Source organism: Dunckerocampus dactyliophorus, chromosome 21, assembly GCF_027744805.1.
Source record: "Dunckerocampus dactyliophorus isolate RoL2022-P2 chromosome 21, RoL_Ddac_1.1, whole genome shotgun sequence".
Lineage (NCBI taxonomy): Eukaryota > Metazoa > Chordata > Actinopteri > Syngnathiformes > Syngnathidae > Dunckerocampus > Dunckerocampus dactyliophorus.
The window spans coordinates 3496766-3517870 of NC_072839.1; the positions used below are offsets into that span (position 1 = coordinate 3496766).

General features: G+C 39.6%; 2 protein-coding genes across 3 annotated transcripts in view; both read left to right on the plus strand.

Annotated features, from left to right (window-relative positions):
• Positions 1 to 150: 150 nt before the first annotated feature.
• timm21 (translocase of inner mitochondrial membrane 21) lies at positions 151 to 2233 on the plus strand. The gene is made up of 6 exons (XM_054765312.1): positions 151 to 595; positions 1047 to 1109; positions 1189 to 1286; positions 1388 to 1461; positions 1544 to 1649; positions 1749 to 2233. The coding sequence occupies exons 1-6, from the start codon at positions 286 to 288 to the stop codon at positions 1839 to 1841; spliced, it is 744 nt and encodes a 247-aa protein (XP_054621287.1). The 5' UTR covers positions 151 to 285; the 3' UTR covers positions 1842 to 2233.
• A 266-nt stretch (positions 2234 to 2499) lies between these two features.
• The window catches only part of si:dkey-118j18.2 (uncharacterized), a 192338-nt gene continuing 173732 nt past the window's right edge, over positions 2500 to 21105 (plus strand). Inside the window, exons 1-5 of one of the 2 annotated variants that reach the window (XR_008567330.1) lie at positions 2500 to 2901; positions 4575 to 4642; positions 4717 to 4876; positions 6061 to 6193; positions 7687 to 9149. Coding sequence is in view for 1 of the 2 variants with exons in the window: in XM_054765314.1 (XP_054621289.1) it covers positions 4623 to 4642; positions 4717 to 4876; positions 6061 to 6193; positions 7687 to 7907 (534 nt within the window). In the remaining variant the exon portion in view is untranslated. Of the gene's footprint in view, positions 2902 to 4574; positions 4643 to 4716; positions 4877 to 6060; positions 6194 to 7686; positions 11257 to 21105 lie in introns of those variants that run through there. The other variant, XM_054765314.1, reaches the window with a different exon arrangement.

Genomic DNA, 21105 nt, shown 5'->3' on the forward strand with positions numbered 1-21105 from the left:
AATATAAAAATAAATATATTGATTTATTTCTAAGAAATAATTCTCCTGTTTTTTACGACCAAAATAAATGTCTTGCTCTTTTTATGGCGCCTGCTCTCACATTAGAACTCCAACCCCCATGAATCTTAGTTCGTTACGTCATAGGCATGCGCCTGGGTTTTGACACACTTCCAGTATAGCACTTTTAATGTCACCCGTAGATTAGTGCGTTTAAAACGTCCACGTCGTATTAAAAAACATAATTAACATACAACTAGTTACATTTAAGCGACTGGGGGTATAATAATGGCGTATACGCAGATATTAAAAGTGCTGCATCGGAGTTTACAGCCAAAAGCGACGCAGACGTGCAGACTGGCAGGTAGCTTGCTGATCCGCACACACAGGACGCAGTCAGCGGTCTCGACGCTGAACTTCCACGCTAGGGCCGAATCTCCCGCGTGTAATTTCCATGCTTGTTGCTGCTTCCTGCAGCCACGCAAATACATTCATGTTGACTACAGCGTGAGGAATAAAAGCGAGGAGGGGGACGGTGGGCAGAAGTCCCTTTCCAGACACCAAAGCGGGAGCCCCAAGCCATCAGCGGCACGCAAAGGTAAACCAAACACACTTGGGATTAAATCCTCATTTTAATTCAGTCTACGTCCTCTCACAAGTTCTACCAATAAACGTAAGTTTTTGCATTGCATCAAGAGTGTTGCTTTTATAACATAAAGCTGTTGTATTGACTCGAGAGTGGTAGAGAATTAACTATTAGTGGAAAAATATATTTTAAAACCAACATCTAATTCCGTTATTCATCATTATCAGCCTAATGATGCACAAAAACTGTTAAAATTATACCAAAGCATGAAAACTCTACCTAAAAGTATGTTTTATGTCTTTTCTCCCATACATTAGCTCTATCGGCATATTTGTCTCGTTATTTAAATCATAGGTATGATTATTAAATATAAGTAGGTAATAGCCTATCTATATAATTACCATGCCAATAAATTAGAATCATGTTGTAAGTTATTATACAACATATTTTTCATGTTTTGCAGTGAAAGAAGCCGGCAGAGATTTCACCTACTTGATAGTCGTCCTCATCGGGCTTGGAGTGACAGGTGACTCCAGCCACTTGATCGGAGATGCTGTCACAAGCTGATTCTTAGCATCTGTGTGACGCTATTCTTTATGTTGCAGGTGGGCTTCTGTATGTGGTCTTCCAGGAACTGTTTTCTTCCTCCAGTCCGAACAAAGTCTATGGGAAAGCTTTTGACAAAGTCCGATTACACCCCGAGGTACTTAAACGAGTGTCCTATTTTTCTCCACAGTATTTTACATTTCCTTGTTGAGACGGCCATCACAAAAGTTCATCATTTCATTGATTTAAAAATTACAGGTAATTGGCGCATTCGGAGAGCCAATTAAGTGTTATGGCGAGACGACCCGTCGAGGAAGACGGCAGCAAGTCAGGTTGGGGATTTGATTGCAGAAGAAATGGATTATTCGTTCACAACATGCGGTTAATCTAATTGTATTTTATCTTCCACTGTAGTCATTTAGAGTACCTGAAGGAGGGATTAAAGCACATGAGGCTGAAGTTTTACATTGAAGGATCAGAGCCAGGTCTTAAAGGCACCGTGCACTCTGAGTCAAAAGAGGTTTGTATTGCTCCTGTGGTCCCCCTCAAAATACTAAATATCTAACATCTACATGTACCAAAAAATATATATATATATAATTTACTTGTCATTTTACAGAATCCTGAAACAGGAAAATATGAGTTCCGGTACATATTTGTTGACATTGACACCTATCCAAGGCGGACCATCATTGTGGAAGATAACCGATAATAATAACGAAAGGATCCAATCCAATCAGTCAATAGTTCGCTAATAGCTGATAGTGTGAATGTGCATCTTATGTGTTGTAAAGAAAAAAAAAAAAAAAGCAGAGGATACAAATGTAACTAAGTGATTTAAAAGCTTTTGCATTAAAAAGCAATGACTGTAAAATAATGAATCGTTCTTTTGCATTTTATACCATCAGTTTTGTACAGTACAATGTGTCCAAGTCACTGGAATGGTTGGTATCCAATAATGGCCACTAGATGTCGCCAAAGCGTCAGAGGAAAATCTGTGAATCCACCACATTACAAATTACTTGAATCGCTATTAGAATATATGAGTGAAATAACAAGTAAGATTCTTGTTAGAATAAATCCATACACTTAAAATACCATATGCTACTGTTCCATCAGCCATTAAATGTGTACAATGTGCTCTTTGTCCAGCGACCCCTGTGGCGCATTTTTCGCCCATCGTAAATATGAATAGAATACTTTTTAAATAATTTTCGATAAAGTCCCAATTTTCCATTATGATTATATATTTTTTGTAATGAATACAGTGAGTTAATAACGTTTCCCTGTGTTGCATGTGATCACACGTGTTTGTTTTCAAATGAAATTGACTATTCTGTTTCCGAACGGATGCTTGTACGATGATCCCTGAAGGCAACAGCTGCGAGCCACGCCCACTCGAGAAGGCATCGTTGTTGTAAGGAAAGAGCAGGGGACAGCAATGGCATATCACATCATGCTAGCTAAACCCCCAATAGTAGTTTGTTGATTATTCGTTGTTTTTGACACTTTTTCTAGTAAATAGCGTGTGTTTTAGCGTGGACCACAGTGGAAAGACTAGCACACTGGATGTAAAGGCAAACACAGAGGCGTCTTGTTATTACTGTTTGTGGCCTGCTTTTATGGTAGCTTAAGTTAGCTTCATCTGCTCCCTGGACCTCCCCTGGAATTACACACCGGAGAAGACACAGCCGTTGTGGGCAAAGAGATAACGAGAGACAATGGCCCACCTTGGCAGCTAACTGACCTGAAAGCCACGGCGCTGCTTTCAAGTAAGTCCACCATGTTTGTTTTGGGCAAAACTTTGGTAGGTAGCTAACTTAGCATGTTAGCTTGTTCCCAACAGCTGTTTTAAATTGTGCGAATGCACAAACCTCGACGCCCTGCTCTTTTGCCTCATTAATGGTTGACTCCCCTTGATACTGATAGCATTCTAGCGTTTAGGATGCGTACTGGCGGATTTCTCGACTGCACGACAAAATGCGCGGCTTGTTCGAGAAGGATCGGTTGTGTTTGTGTCAAGAGTCTACTACGCTATTTATTCTCTTCTAACCCTTCAGCGATAATTATGTTAATGACAACTGATTTGATTTTCGTAAGTGTAAAATTAAGTTGGAAAAAAAACATTCTTAACTTTGACAACATTTTGATTCATGTTACATTCAGTGAACAATATAGTTTTTTTTAAGTGTTGCGAAAAAAAGCCAAGAAAAAAGTAAATACACGTACAGTTAATCTCACAATTAAGGTCTCTCGTTGTATACGATGAAGTCTCGCATGCATCAGTCTTTTGGAATAAGTGTTGGAAAAAAAGCGCCCCAGAAAGCCAAACTCGTGTATAGGTAGTCCTTGGTTTATGACAATACTTTATGTTTACGTTTACGTTTAAATATGTTAATTAAACAATGACTTTTGGTCCTTAAACATGCGACCCGTAGAAGAACTCGTTACGGTGCATACGGCAGAAGAATACCATCATTAGTTAACTTTTTGCACTTTTGTCTCCCAAGCGACAGTGCGCCAATGAAAAGGAAAGCCATCACTATGGAAGTACAGTGATCCCTCGTCTATCTCGGTTAATTGGTTCCAGGCCCGACCATAAGTAGATTTCCACCAAGTAGGATTCCTTATTTATAAGTGGAATATTCTCATTGTTAGAGCATAGAAAACCTGTTTTCAACCTTCTAAATACATTTTTTAACATTATTAGATCCCTGTAGGCATGAAATAACACTCCTATCGTCACCTTAATGCTCGTATTATCAGATATAGTTGACATAATAAGAGAAAATAAGACTCGTGTCTGGTGCTGCGGGGGACTGAGTTGGGGACGGACAGGAAGTGATGTCGGAGGCTCAGTTTTAGCTTTGTGTGGGTTACGGCTGCAAAAGAAGCCCGCCTTACAGATTATTTTGCCTGTGATGAAATTACACAAAGCCTGGCGATCAAGTCTGGTGCTTGTGTGTCTCATTGAACATTACAGTAACATTACTGACACCTAGTGACCAGTGTAGAATACCACATATCATCAAAATGTCTTTGAATTGTCTTCTGAATGCCTGATGTTTGTATTTTGCTTCATTTAGCCATTTGTATGCTTGAAAATGCTTCATGTATGTCAAATTTGCTGAAGTATGCATATTTTTGTACTAATAATAGGCATGATACAGCCTGTTGTTGCAAAACCGTGGCAGAGTGAAGCCGCAAAATTTGATGGACATCGTTAAAAGCTCAGAAAGGAGACCCGCCCGCCAATATTGTCCGCTTTTGTAGTCTGAACACGACCATCGTTAAGGATAAAGATTATAGAACGCTAGAGGGGTCATGGATTCTGTGCGCCGTTACAAGGAGATCTGGGAGGAGAAGAGGTTATCCGACATCATCTCAGCATTCACGTGCCGTCCCTCAGGAAATGACCATTTATTTTCTGTCATGACTCATCTAGGGATCCAAGTTGTTCCTCGGCTATGAGAGTGAATGAAATCCCATCCAAATGGAACTGTACTGGTATATGTGAGTATACTGGAGAATAGTAGCACATGTAGTCACTGTTACAACACAGTGACCCGCCCTCTGCTGTCTGACAGAGTGGTCATCGTGTTCATCATCATCAAGATCTTCTTCTACGTGTGCTGGTACCGTTCGAGACAGAGACAGCTGGCAGCGTACCTGAGCAACCCCCGCAATGCCCAGATAGTCATCGTGGGAGGGAGGGCCTACCTCCATCAGATGTGTGAGAGACAGAGTGTAAGTCGCTGACAGGCAACATATTTGCAGAAGGGATGTTTGCCTAATCACACAAGACAAACCGCATTTCCCTTTTTGGCAGCGCTGCACTTCTGCTTTGCATGTACGTTAGGTACACCTTCGCACGTCACACAACATAAAGAAACACGGCATTTTCTGGGCGATAAGAGTGTGATTTCATTGTTAAATGTTTGTTTTAGTGTTTATAATTGCAATAGAATCTGTGGAATGGATTGTTGATTACTCATGTCTTGAAGCAATGGAGGCCAAATGTAGTGCAGTGCTTACTGCAACCAGCAGAGGCGCTGTTGACGGAACGTAAAGAGATATAAAAATTGAATAACTGTAAAGTGTTTTTTAAATTCTGTTAATTTTATTCATTTAGAAAATATTTAAGATGTATTTTTTTTAAAGGGATGTATAAAATAATTTTAAAATATTTTTAAATGATCTAAAACAACTCTATTACAGTATTTGCCCCAATGCATTTCATGTTCAATTGTTGCGAAACAAAAACAGATTGTATTTTTTTTTAAATGCGACATCTAAAAAAATAAAAAACTATCTTTTAAATGATCGTATTTGCCACACTGCATTTTGTGTTTTATTGTTGTATAATATTTAAGAAAGTAATTTAACACCCATCTTCATTGCAGACAACATCCATTTGGGAGCTTAAGCCCGTTTTAGTTGCCATATTTTAAGAGTAATTGTCTCTCCGCACATTACTTCTTCTGAGGAATGCCTGAAAGCAGCAAGAGTCTGCCGTCATGTGCGTGACTCATTTAAGTCATTTCCTGTTTGTCTTAACCTTGGCCCACTTGGTCGTCATTGCACGAGTTGCATCTAACGGTCCCAGGCTGTGATGTGTGTGACATTCTATGCCGTGCAAAACAAAGCGATGCATACTCGGCATACCCACCTTATTTGACACCATAAAGGTATAATGCATCCTGGCTGTTTGTTTAACAATGTTTGCGCTTCCTTGTCGAGTTTGCACATATTGGGCCTGAAGCAAAGGGTTTAAAGAACATCCAGTATTACAAAGAGACATGTGCAGTAAAACCAGCCATGCTAATCCCCCTGTCATCCGTGTACTTATTCTTATGTTAATGTGTGTGCCCCCACACGCACACATGTATGCTTCTGCACATAACGGACTTTTGTTTTCCTGCCCTCTGCAGCAAGCTTCGCTCTGGCCGAGCTGGTACGGCGTGCAGGAGGACCAGTCAGCAGAAGAACCCTCCACAGCGCTGCCGCCTGCTCCATCCTTCTCCCACCTGGACATGCCGCCACCGTATGATTCAGTCTCTGGAGGTAACACACCCACCGTTGTCTCAGGCGTGCTTGAAAACTACTAACCAGCCATAATTAACCCGCATGTGGCACTAAATAGCATACCCTTGACACATCCAACAAGAGTACCATACATGGACAGGGCAGACCTTTGCCAGTTCCACATTCCAAAATTAAGTATTTTCAAGCATAAAAATGGCTAAATTAATGACAATACAAATATCAGGCATTCTGAAGACTCATTGAAAGATGTTGTGATGGTATGTAGTATTCTACACTGGTCACTAGGTGTCAGTAACGTTGCATTGATGAGAAAATAGCCACTACAGGAAGTAAAAAGTGGAAAAGTGAGTCTACATTGTCTTTTATTTATGTCTTATGTGTCTTACTTTCTCTTATGTCTACTATGTCGGATAGTACGAGTGTAAAGGTGACTATAGGAGTGTTACTTCATGTCTAGAGGGCTCCAATAATGTTAAAAGTTGTATTTAGAAGGTCGTTAACAGGGCTTCTACGCTCTGTGTGGGGGTGGTTTATTTGTTCGTATAACACACACACACACACACGCACACATAGAACAATGAACAACTCTGTCTGTTTTCTTCCTTCCTGCCTATTCAAGTGTTAGATGAATCTGTGTTTTTTTTCTTTTATTTAAAAAATGAAATACATCTGCAAACAAAGTTGCAAGTGGCAGAACTTTGATAAAGAATGTGAGAAACACAAGAAATTGGTACAGAGTTTGCGTCCGTTGCAATGAGATTGTAAGGTAAAGGTAGGAACCTTGGTGGTACGCAGCCCTGCTGCTCCACAGGTCCACTGGGCGGTCTGAGCTATCTGTCTGAGAAGGCGTTTTCTTCAAGCCGTGTCACATACTGGAAGTCTACTTGTCTTTTTGGCTGATGAGACTGGAAGCTAGATATTGAACAGTGTAAATCATTGATTCTCAGCTGGTGTGTCGGGTCACACCGCCGTTTTCGGTGGCTTCCAACATCTGTGAATGCACCTCGCGTTCTTGTCTTGCTACGCCACAACGAGGTGTGTGCCATGTTTCCAGCGGGGACTTACCGTGCCGTCCTTGCGACACACAGCTGCCGATATCTGCTGGAGAAGAAGAGCGCGCCATAAAGAGCTGCAGCTCGTGTTTTGCAAACACTCCCTTGAAATATAAAATGTTTAACAAGTTTGAGTCGAAAAATGTCCGCAATTTGGGTCACTGCTTATCATTGGGGGGTGACGGTGGGTCCTGCAGCCAAACTAGTTGAGAAGCACCGGTTTAAAATGACACCAGACCACACAGTATTGTCTTCGTTAGTATCGAAGACTGATTGACGAAGAAGCATTGGCTGCGCTGAGCCAAATGCAAGGCCTCATTTCCTGAGGCTTGTCTTGAATTCTCTACATGCAGCCTGTCACTAACACATCAGCTGCATAGCTCCGAAAAGAAGGTGTCATGGTACACTCTGTTTGCTATGTTCCTTCCGTCTTTCATCTTTACTCTGCTTTCTTTCCAGAGGACGATCTGAAGCCCCCTCCCTACAGTGAGTGTGCCGACGGCGACGAGCCCGTCGCGCCTCGTCCCTCCCATGACGCACCTCTCATCTCTGAAGGAGGGGACTCCAGTGGCGTCAGCGAGGCCCCGCCCCCTTACTCGCAGTCACCCCCGCCCCAGGCCCGCCGACAAGACGGCCCCGAGAGCTGCCCGGAGCCGCACTCCGAGAACAGGCTCGTCTAGTTGAGTTCCCCAATGCCGGGTTGCCTTTTCCCAAATACTGCCTTCCTACGGACAAACCTCAGCGATAGTTGCCAGCCTTGAGACACGAGTGTGCTCCGTGCTTTTTGAAGCCCACTTTTGCCTTTTTCTTTTGTTCCCCTCCCCCCCACCTCTTCTACTTTTTTGAGTCATCTGATGAGTTTGATGATAAGAGATGAGCTCAGCCAGCCCGTGTGCCTCACAACTTGCCCAGCATCCGCCATGAGCGTGACAGCCCTGACGTCAATGGAGCTGCAGCACAGGCGGGCAACATTTAGCCGTTTCTCAGAATGAAAACACGCTTCCAAGTGTAGCATTAGTGTAGCGCATTTCACGCCTCTTCGGAACGTGGTTTGATGGAATTAGCAAACACGAGTCCCTTTTTTAGTCACAGTCACGGCCGTCTTTTTGTCACTGCGACACCAAAATGAATTGAAAGGACGCTGTAAGTAGATAAAAGACTCCGAATTGACACTTAGTTTGCCTTTATACGCCACCATGCTGGATTTGGAATAGAACAAAGTGAGGAGAGTTGACTTTCAGCTTTAAAGGTCCCGTGTATGCCATTCTTCAACCATTTGAAATGAGTCGCAAAGGTCCAGCTTTTATTTTAAGATGCATAGTGAAACCTGTTTTTTTCCCAAAGCACGATCCTCCGGTGAAGTGTTGGTCATGTACATGGGGTGCGTTCCTCTAGTTAGGGAGGAGCGTTTTCCTTCATGACATCATGAAAACTCGTTACTTCAAAACCAACCGTTTGAGCGCCTCTATAAACCACATTAAGAAGTCCATTTTGCGTAATAGAGGACCTTTAATACGTCAGGCAGGGGTGTCCAAAGTGCGGCCCGGGATTCATTTTCGGCCAGCGGCTGTTTTTTGTTGTTTTTTTTAGCGTGTGGCATGTTCTAAAAATAGAACTTAACAAGAAAACTAAAAACAAAACAGCAGTAATAAGGTACAAATATTTAGAGAAATAGTTTTAATCGAACAAGAAAAACTTGGAATTTTACAAGAATAACGTCATTATGAGGGAAAACGGCGTCATTTGACGAGCATAAAATTAAGTACGTTTTTTAAAAGTTGCAATATGAAAAACAAAACAACGAATACATTTGTAATTTTTGGAAAATTGGGTTGGGGAAAAAGTCAGAATTGCAAGAAGAAAGTTGAAATGGGAAAAACAAAACAGCAAAAATAAAGCTGTAAATATTTAGAGGAAAAAAAGTCGTATTTCAACGAGGAAAATAAAGTTGCAATTTTATGAGAATAAGCTTGTAATATGTAATTATACATTCATTGCATACAGTGTAAATATTGTTTTTCATAGTATGACAAGCAGCAAACAAAACGAATAAAGTTGGAATGTTTGGAAAGTTAGGTTGAGGAAAAAGTCATAGTTTTATGGGAATAAAGTCAGAATATTATAAGAAGAAAATTGACTAAGCTTAAGATGCATCCTTTCATTTTTCACTCTTTTGCCCTCGCTGGAAAAAGTTTGGACACCCCTGATGCAAGTTTTCACCAAAACAGCATTTACCACGTAGGAATAGCAGACATTTCTGTAGAATATGTTCAGGGCTCAAAAGTATTTGGATGAGTAAAGATTTTCCATCCAAGTGTTGTGTACATACAACGCATCACCGCTTTAAAAAACGGGAGTATTTGAGACGCCGATAAGAATGTCTTATGAAACGTCTTTTAAAGTATAAAATGTTTAGGCACGCACCACTAATGAACGATAATGTAACAGGATCCATGAACTACGGAGTCCCCGAGGGGACATGGAGGGAATAAATTATGGGTAAAAACAAAACAAAAAAAACTAGCTTGCCTCCACATAGCGAAAATCTGTGCAATTGTGGAGGTAAAAAGTGATACTGTAACTATATAAAGGAAAATGGTCACATTTGGTCCTAGCTAGTGTTGCTAGAAACACATCTGTTTGAGTACTGGGACGCGAAAGGAACTGCATGGATTGGCCGTAAAGTATATCGAAGTCTTTCACTTGTGTGCACGGCTTGTCCTAGAAGTAAACGGTCATATATATACTGCTCTTAATTTGAAGTTTCAACGCGAACATCCGCTCTAAACACGAAAGTAGTGGAAGTACAATGCTCTTAAACTAAACAGTTTTGCGAGATCTTTTTATTTTTTGTCTTTTCTTTTTTTACCCATCATTTTTTTGTTCCCCATGTCCCCTCGGTTAAAGCTGTCGGAAAATGCTATATATAAGTTTCACTTTCGCTTTGTCTCACCTAACGACGGTGCGTTCAAGGACCGCCAAACAGAAACAGAGAAAACATCAGTGAAGAATAAATATGTTCAAATTGTAAGGTGGTAGATGTCTGCTGTACATTTTACCTGCTTTCTCACATATTTATAAATGATTCTTGTCACTTGGGGTGACATCCAACATGGCGGCGTATGCAGGCAAATATCCAGAAATGGTCCAATACGTCCGTGCCGACCAGTACAACTCATTCATTGTGTTATTTGTTGTCCAGTGTTTCATGTCGCTATCTGTCCAAAGTGATAACCTTATATTTTCAATGTTGCTGTCATGAGTACACCAAGGTGTTCCTCTAGAGGGGGCTACCTTGCCAATGTATTCACTACAGCTGTCTCCACCCAATGCAGCGCCCCCTGCAGTTTGAATCCATCTATTGCGTGCTATTTGCCGGCTGTGATTTGTGGTGCTGCTGTCCTAACGAGTTCCACCGGCGAGTGTTGCGAATATTTTGTCCATTCTCTGCATGAATTGAAGTGGTCAAAGTATGGTGTATTGTTTGAGGTTGCGTGCCAACGGTAAACATTGAATTATGAAATGGTTCATCAGCATAGGGGCTTCATTCCCTCCTTGTCATATCTTCCAGGGCTTTTTTTCTTGTTTCATTTGATTATTGCAGAAAGGAAAACACCAAAAAAGTGTTTGCAGCTTTTTATAATATCCCATAAGTTACCACAGGTGGGTCAGTTCAATTTGTGTTCTTATTATATCTTATTACTGTGCTTTATTATTATTATTATTTTTATTTGGTCACCACATTTCAAACAGAAGAAGGTCCTGATGGGTTGTTTGGTGTTTTTTTGTGGAGCCTTTACAGTGTAAATGTATTTGATGGCATCACAGAATCAAGGGTTTCAAATAGTTCCGATGTAATGATGACTGTTTTGTATCGTGACGACAAATCATTGAGCAAAAAATAATACTATGAGCGATGCAACGTGCAAAATGTAGCTTTGAATGAGTTCATTGCAAACACAGCCAGCATTGGATTCATCTAAACATGACTGTCCTTTTACTGTCCACTTTGGTAACTTCATGTTCATTCCCTAAATTGCTTACTTCAGGTTGTAGCTTTGTGACGTATGGGGTGGCTTTTGTATCACTTATTTTGTGGGGGTGGGCGGAATGCATCTTCTGTATTAAATTGTCGTTCATAATACTCTAACGTGTTGATGCCTCTTATTTACTGTGGTAAAAGTACACCAAAGCTTTGGTTGCATTGTTTGCTCTACAGCAGCGGTGTCCAAAGTGCAGCCTGGGGACCATTTGCGGACAGTGGCAGGGTTTAAATATATAATATAATACAAAAAATAATAAAATAATATATATATAAAAATAAATATATATAAAAAATTATATAATTTCACAAGAAAACCTAAAAAAAAACACTAATTTTTACAAGAATAAAGTCAAAATAAGAGATGGTTTAATAAGTCTTGTGAGAATTTTATTTTTGTAGCATAAAGTTGATATATTAAAATAAATGTTTTTTTTAGAAGTCAGTATTATTAAAAAAACAACTAAAGTTGTAATTTTTAGGTTGCAGAAAAAGTGATGTTATGAGAATAAAGATAAAATATGGGAATAAAGTCATAATTATGAGAAGAAAACAAAAGTTTAAATTGTTGGGAAAGTTAAAAAAAAAGCAGAAATGGAAAAAAACAGCTTTAATTTTACGAGAATAAAGTCAAATATTAAGAGGGGGAAAAGTGGCAATTTTATACTAAACTCGTAATATAAGGAAAAATGTAATTTTACTAGCATGGAGTTGAAATTGTAAAGAAAAAAACACTTTTTAAAAGTCAATATGAAAAAATAAAGTTGTAATTTTTGTAAAATTAGGTTATAATACGGCAATAAAATCAATATATAATGGGAATAAAGTCGATTTTATACAAAATGTACAAAGAAGAAAAAAAAAGTGAAGTTGATACTAATAATATGCTTTTCAAATTTGGGATGCATTTTTTTCTTGGAATGTATGAAACTTAGCAGATCTGCACGTGTTGCTTTACACCCGCTTTTACACTATTTAGCTCATTTACTACCATGCGTGCTCCACTAGGGGGCGGTGTCACTCCACTGATGATTAAATGGAGACGCTTTGTACCAGCAAATACGCATTCATCTCTTAATTGTTTTGATTGTTAAGCATATCTTTGGACAAAGCACGCTCAAAGATATTTACAGAGCCCCGTGAAACATTATGAAGGCCTTTACGTCCGCATGTAAAGTAGAATAGCTCTAAATGCTGTGTTTTACGTCAGAGACACGTCACACACACTTTACAGACCGCGTGCATACATCCAGTGTGTGTTGCCGTGTTTCTATGAAAAGGTTTAGCAATTAGCACACACATATCCTTGTCAGTATTCATATACGCGCCATAGGCTGCAGTGCATCATGGGAGACAAAGCATACGAATTCAACGGGAGGCAGACGTGAAGCCATGGCGGAGATTATACTAAACTTTATTAAACTAACAAAAGAAGTCCACTTGGCACAGGAAGGAAAAAACGGAAGCCACAAGACGAAAAAGGCAAGGAGAAGGAGAGAAACACACGTGTCAACGGAGAGCCGAGACACTGCAGCTTTTCTCTCCAGCAGGTGATTTCATTGATGAGCTCCTTCCCTCAAATTGATCACTCGAATCAGCTGCTTCAGTGACTCGGCCCTCCATGGCACGAGTTTAAAACCCCCCCTATACAAGAGTCCAAAAAGGAAACGAAAAGAAGAGAAGTGAGGCTGAAGAAGAACTTGACAAATGAGGCAGCTGTGGTAATTGGCACGTGGTCTCACGTGTGTCTCGTTGCGCTCACAGTAGAGGGCAGCACAACAAAGTAAAAGACATGAAGGAGTGTGGAAGGTGAGAATTCAGATTTTTCTAATGAATCCATCCATCCATCCATTTTGTATACCGCTTCTCCTCTTTAGGGTCGCGGGGGCATGCTGGAGCCTATCACAGCTGACTTCGGGCGACAGGCGGGGTACGTGTGCCCAGTATATGTGCCCAGCCAATCGCAGGGCACATAGAAACAAACAATCATTCGCATCCACATTCATACAATTTAGAGCCAATTAACCTAACATGCATGTTTTTGGAATGTGGGAGGAAACCGGAGTACCCGGAGAAAATCCACGCACGCACGGGGAGAACATGCAAACTCCACCCAGAAATGCCCAAGGGAAACTCGAACTCAGGTCTTCCCGATCTCCGGACTGTTACTGTGTTGGCCCACATGCTAACGACTAGACCATGCGGCCCCCTAATAGTATTTTTGTAGCCATTTTTATTTGTTGTGTATTATATTTATTTGTATTTTATCATTTTTAATTTGTATATTATGTTTATTTGTATTGCACTATATACTGTATATATAATTTATATTTTATTCTTTTATTTCTATATTATATTTATTTCTAGGATATACTGTGTATATATTTATAATATGTTTTTTACATGTATGTTTGTTTATCTGTATTATGTACTGTATATATATTTATTTTTTATTTGTAGATTTATTTGTATTATATTCTGTATGTTTATATTTTTATTTTGCCTTATTTGGTTTTTTTTTATGTTTATATATATATTTTTAAATTTTTTTGTAGCCATTTTTGTGTATTTTTTAGTCGTATGTGTATGGAGATATATATATATATATATATATATATATATATATATATATAGTATATACCCACAGTGTATATGGTCTCACACAGTCTTAATTGGATTAAATCAAACTTATTATTGAACTTTCACAGGAAAAAAAAAATCTCTGAGGCACCTGTTTATATATTGGTTGTTTTCCAGTGTTTCACTTTTTCTGTTCTCGCCACCTGCTGCACTTTGAATGCCTTTTTTCTTGCTTTATTTCCCAAATTCAGTTTGCTGGAGACAAATCAAAGTCGGCGTTGGGCGTGCATGATAAACACCAGCGTGTTGCTGATTCCTCTGCCAACTGGCTGATTAGCTTCACTTCCACGGCAGCTGGTCATCATCTGCAGGTTGGATTTCCTCCTTGATTGCTTTTATCTTGTGGCTTGTTCGTATCAGAGCTAAATGCAAAGATCAGAAAGTGCGAATGACGTTTTTCCTCTCTTTTAATTGAGTGAGTCATAGAAAATTGCCGTGTTTCACAGAATCTGATTGATTTTTCCCCCTGAAGCCCAGCTGTCTATGATGGTGTCAAAAGAATCACCACAAGCATGTGTTAAGCACAAAATAGCAAACCGCTTCATTTTGCCTTTGTATTTCCCTGCCTATTATCACAAGCATTCATCTTGACCTTGAAATGACATGTTTTTGTACGAGATGGACACCTTCTCAGCCCAGGAGTCAACTTGTTTTTGCTGCAAAATGGAAAGTTGTCTTTCCAAGCAAGTGAGTTTGTGACTTCCATCCTCTGGCGGCTTCATCTTGAGGATGAAAGGTGAAAATTAGAAAGCCTGGTCCTCCCGGAGCACCTGTCAGTCGTCACTGCAGTGGCCTGTGGAGGAACTCATCCATCTACGCCTCGACTCCTCTGTCAGCTCCAGAAACACTTTGGGGGAAAAATACACTACAAAGTCAAGGATTCACTCACAATTAAGAAAAAAAAAACACAATTTATATTTGAACCTCCATATTTAATGCTACATGTTGAATACAGCCTATCCATCCATCCTCTTAACCTAATTAGGGGGCATGCTGGAGCCTATCCCAGCTGACTTTGGGCGAGAGGCGGGGTACACCCTGGACAGGTCGCCAGCCAATCACAGGGCACATATAGACAAACAGCCATTCACACTCACATTCATACCTATGGGCAATTTAGAGTCACCAATTAACCTAACATGCATGTTTTTGGAATGTGGGAGGAAACCCACGCGCACACAATCAGGGAGAACATGCACATCTCCTGACCACTTATCCACCATTATCAGTAAAAAAAAAAACCCACACATTTAAGCAAATTTTGCACAGTTTTTTTCTTAAATTAAGCATTTTCAAGCATAAAAACGACTAAAGGAACTAAAATAGAAGTATAAGGCATTCAGAAGACGCATTCAAAGACGTTGTGATGATGTGTAGTATTCCACACTGGTCAGTAGGTGTCACGATGTTGGGTGAGACACACAAGCACCAGACTTTTATTGAAGGTTCTCACAACAGGGACAATAATCCTTAACACAGGCTACTAAGTACACACGGCAAGCTAAAACTCAACTCTGAACCCCGACATCACTTCCTGTCGCCCCACCCGCCACGCTCCACTAGCACCGGAACACATTTACGACGACACACACGTGCATGAGTCTTACGTTCTCTTATTATGTCGACGATATTGGGTCATGTGAATGTAAAGGTGACTATAGGGGTGTTATTGCATGTCTAGAAAGCTCTAATGATGTTAAAAAAACATGTTTAGAAGGTTGTAAACAGGTTGGCTATGCTCTATGAAAACATTCCATTCATTTATCATGAAGACAAATGAACTGCAGTGCAATAAAAGTAAAATAAAGTAAGGACTCCTGAAAAAACGGAAGACCTGACTGCAAATGTTGGAATACCAAGCAAACACAGGCACATGATTTTAAAATTCGGCTTTCAATTTTTTTTTTTTATCATGATTGTAATCAGAAGAAAACACCGAACAAAGGTTTTAGGCAAACAACTTTTTTTTTTTTTTTTTTATCAGCACACTTGAGTTGAACCATAAATAATAAAACAACATCAAAAGAAAAAGAGCCCACGTAGATATTTGTGAAAATAAACAGAAGAAAACTGAAAAATAGATTTTTTTTATGTTTAAAAAGGATTAAAAAACAAATACTTTATTAATTAATTATTGCGAATAAATAAATAAAATATGATTGAGTTTTTAAGAAAAAAAAAGAACATAAAATTAAGATTCTGATCTTTTTGCACATTCCAAAAATGTCGAGTTTGGAGACATCTTTTGAAAAAAAGGGCCTGAATCGTGTTGCTGAAAAAGAGCCAGCAGCCGCATTGTCGGCATTTATCAGCTTTAGTGTGGATTTACGTGAGAATGGAGTCCTGATGTTTGAGTCGCGTCGCCAAGGAGGCTCCCGGAGCTTCTTCAGAGCTTCTTTCACCGTCTTGAAGGCTGCGCTCACAAGTGATGACAGCCGGTCTGACCCGTTCACATCGCCCATGCAGAATTCTACTTGATGTGCCAGGATGGCTACCACCGGGACGACACGTGGACTGTGTTAGCGGGAATGGAGTCTCACTTGACAGATCTACAGCTGGACCTTCTGTATGGCCGCAGCAGCTCCAAGATGCTCGGGCTGCCAAGGTTCCCTCCTGGAATGCGTGCATGCAAGACAGGCGGGATGAGGTTCGGGCTGAAGGTGTGTGTGTGTTTTCACATCAGCTCTCCATCAGTGTAATTGGAAGGGATGAGTCCGCTCCTACGCTGCCTTGCTTTATGTTCATCAACATGCAGATGCGAGGGATTGTGTCCAATAAGACATGAGATCAAAAAAGAATCCTGCTTTTGTTTATCCGACCTTCCCCATGTGTGTAGAATATTCCACAATATGCGGTGCTCCCCTGATCATTGTAATCTTGTGTTTTGCATTCATGGCTTTGATTTGGACACGTGTAGGGTTGGTTTTTGCAACACATTTCGTCACTCATTCCGTGTGAGTAAAGCCAGATTTTACACACACTTGCAGGTGTTTGCACTTGCTCGGGTGAAGGACACTTAAGACTTTATAGCCTCTTTTACAAAGCTCTTTTGGGACTGGAATGCATCCTCTTTTTGTAACCAATGGTTGTCTTCCCTTTTACACAAACGCTGCCTAACTCCTTCCGTCCCAGCCACTTTTCAAAATTCAACACCTTCAGCACCGACCAATATCGTGTTGCACGGCTAAACAAACACGGAAGCTACCAAAAGAAAGATTAGACTGTCATCTTTCATCAGGAAAAAAAAGTTAGTCTCTACCTTTTTCCGTTCTTTAGTAATCAGCAGTAGAACATCGGTAAGTTTCAGGAAAATATCCGTTCCCAACTAGAAAAGGGAGAAAACCAGCTTTTCAAGATACATTTCAAGCATAACAAATGTTTTGTGACGTCTCAAATATCCAAACGACTTTGCCACACCATAAACAACACAAAAAAGGGGTTGTTTTACATGAAAATAGCAATTTATTTACAAATATAACACCATGAATTATTTACAATTTTCACATTTTGAACTGAAGTGTGTGTGTTAAAATTTCCCTACAATGCGTAACCTTCTGCACGCTACACTCCTCCGCATTGTCTCACTTCCTCCTTGCTGTCGAGCGCGTTCAAACATGGGAAAGATGCACGCCGAGCTCTTGTCAAATGCACTTCTGCTACCTTGTAAAACTGCATGAAACGTGACCGCTTTTATTGTGCGCTCGCGTCATCACCGCTTTTTGCCTCTCGTCAAAGTCTTTGGGAGCCAGCGTTCAGGTTTAAAGGAACGTATAAATACGTCTTTGGTATTAAATGAGTTAACATCCAGTGTGTCGAAAAGAGGAGACAACAAAATGGGAAATATTTCACTTACATTCTCAGCAGACGGATATTAAGACGTTGCGTAAAGTAAGCGTGCAAAGGCAAAAATGGCAGCACAACATGTAGCAGGTACGTAAACACACCTGGGGTGACTGCTACTACTACGGGGAATAAAAATAATAAACAACAACTATGTAACACATAACTTCAGCAGCTTTTTACAAAACAAGTGCCGCAAGGCATGCTGGGAAGCTGGAAGTCAGAAACACACACACACACACACAGAAACACACTCCACTGCGAGTTGTATGTTTATATTATTCATAAATGTAAATATTTAAAAAAATAAAAGAAATCATAAAAAATATATTTTCAAACAATTAAAAAATATCAATATTTCGACAATAAACTAAGGTTTTTTTTTTATTCTTGTAAAATTGTGACTTTTTCTCGTTAGAATACATCTTTTTTGTCATCATATTTTAACGTTATTTTCTTTTTCATTTGCCATTTTTTACATTTTCCAATTATTTTTTCTGATCAATTTTCTTCTCCGTTATGATAATTTTATTCCCATGATATTTTGGCTTTATTCTCGTATTCTCTAACATTTTGTTTGTTTCTCATAATATTACGACTTAAGGAAAAACTAAAATGGTATTACGACGTTATTCTCGTCAAATTACCAGTACTACTTTTTTTCGTAATATTTTTACTTATTCTGGTAAAATGAGCGCTGATTTTGCCTGTTTTTGTCATTTTCTCCTTAAATTGTATTTTTCGAATGTGCTACGGGCCAATAGAAAAGCAGGCGTGGGCGGCGAATGGCCCCCGCGCCACACTTTAGACACCCCTGACAAAAACATAAAACAGTGGTTTTGTACTGCTGAGGTAAGCGTCAGCAAGAAGACAAGAAACGACAATGAAAGCCTTTTGGGGCGGCACTGAAGACAAGATGATGTTCTTCATTTCTGTTTCCATCCAAAATAAAATGCCTGGCACGTTTCTTTAAAAAAAAAACACTATGGCTGTCACTTGGTTTTAAGGAAGGACCAAGGAGGCCAATAACAAGCCCAAACGCGACTTCCTTCCTGTCTGATCAACTTTCCAGTTGGGTGAGTCTCAGCTTTATCTGCCCTCCCCCTCGCCCCCCTCCTCCTCCTCTACCAGCTTGGAAACAATGTGCTTTATTTCATTACACTGTAAATCCAATCTCATGCTTCACGCTCTGTAAAGGAGCGGCAGGCACGCGCAGCGAACGGGGTTGATACAAATCCCTCAATTGGCCATGCCAGTGGGTCACTAGGGGTGGGGGAGGGATTCCGGGCAATTAAGAAATCAATTAAGGCGTTGATGGGACCCATCAAGCCAAAGTAAAGTCGTAGTTAGGGACTCACAACCTTGGATTCACCTGCGAAAAGGAAAGAAATGCAAGAAGCCTTTTCTGAAAGCGGACTTTCTCACGTGTTCTATTGTGCGGGTGTACCTAATTGAGGTGAAAAGTAAGCGTGGACATGGTCAGCCTGTGAATTCTGAGAAACCTTTCATCACTTCTCCTCCACATGTGAATTATTAATGGCTTTTTGTGTGTGTGTGGGGGGGGTATTTCATTCTTTGAATGTCGAGCAGAAGCCGTGTTTCTAATTGCCGCTGCCTGCTTCATGTATGATGACGCGTATTGGGCAGAAAAGATGGTCTTGCATTCGAAGCAGTCGCTCACTGAAACGTCACAGAGTGAAACCTTTGCTTTGCAATGAACGCCAAGAGCATTTGTGTTGCTCTAAAACCGCGAAAAAGAGATCAGGCACGAGTCAAATAAGTTGTTGTTGTTGTGAGGTAAAATGCTAATAAATCCGCTAAATGAAATGCTGCTATAGCTGATATGTCATTTAGGCTGGTGCAGAAAATCACTCACACAATAGAACAATAATAATAACTTAATGGATTTTATTTAATGCAATAAAATAAATAATGAATAAAATAAATACACAAAGTAAATAAATAATCAAATTCAGTACATTTCACTCACATGTTAATAATAATGCAATAATAATAATATAGTAATAATAATAATAATTATTATTAATAATAGTGAATTTTTATTGTATTTTTTACAGAAATGCTTACTGAAATAAAAAGTAATAAATCACACACATTATTATTCTTATTATTATTAATAGTAGTATAATAATTATATATATTATTATTGATTTTATTATTATTATTAATAGTAATAATGTGTTCGTAAATTTTAGTTTATTTGATAAAAGACTTCATCATATACTGCACAGTGCCAGGCATAGTATTTAATTGGAGGTCTGGATTATTATTCATTATTTTGATATTTTTAAATATTTTTTTAATTTAACTATATTTTTATTTGAACCTATTACTAAATAATAAAACAACTACCAATAAAATAATAATATATTTAATGATTATGTCAAATAAAAAGATAATGAATAATGCATTATAATCAATACCGCAAATTAAATGCTAAAGCTGATCCATGATTAAGTCCATGCAGTAAAAAATAAAATACAATTCGCACAAACATTCACACCTGTGCACAATTAAAGTAAAAATATACTGTATAGTCATGATGATCGTTGTTATTCATAATTCATAGCATTAATAATAACTGTTCTTGGGCTCCCACTACAGCTGTTCTCAAAAAGTACAATCAATCATTTGGGAAAGATTTCTCAAACGTGAATAGAACATTAAGTTAGCGTGGATGCTAATGCTAACAACGGAAATGGTTGGCGTAAGTGATCATCGTGGCAGCAGCAGCGACGCAGGCGTTCGCAGTCCAAGCGTGCGTCCAGTCAACGGATTTATCCAAGTCTCGTTTGAAGGGAAGGCAGGTGTAATTTGAGCGATCCCATTCCATTGGAAGCTAAAGCCCCCCCTGTAGCACAGTCAGAGTATATTGGAGTATAATAAGGTCAGCCTCAGTTCCTGGATCCCAAACATCCCAAGTCTGTTGCTGAAGGTCAAATACTTCACTCATCCTGTCAACATTTATCAAAATGATTCATGCAACTCTTCTCTTTCATGGATGCCAGATGGACGGCGGAGAGCCGCTCACTTTTACCGCAGTCACGCTTTTGAGAATCCCTCAAATCTCTCTTAATCCAAATGAATAAAACCTGGGCGTCTTGGATATTAAACACGCTGAACCAATCAAAGTGTCCGACTGACCGACTGTGTGTGTAAAACTGTACTGATGTCGAATATAAGACGACCCTGCTTTTTCAAGACCCGTATTTGGACAAGTGGTGGCCTCCAACAAAAAGAGATATTTCTTAGCTGCTCGACAGTTGTTTGATGACTCTGCTTCATTGATCGCCGTTATAAACCTTCCCCCACGCCAGGAGCTCATGGGCTGGTGC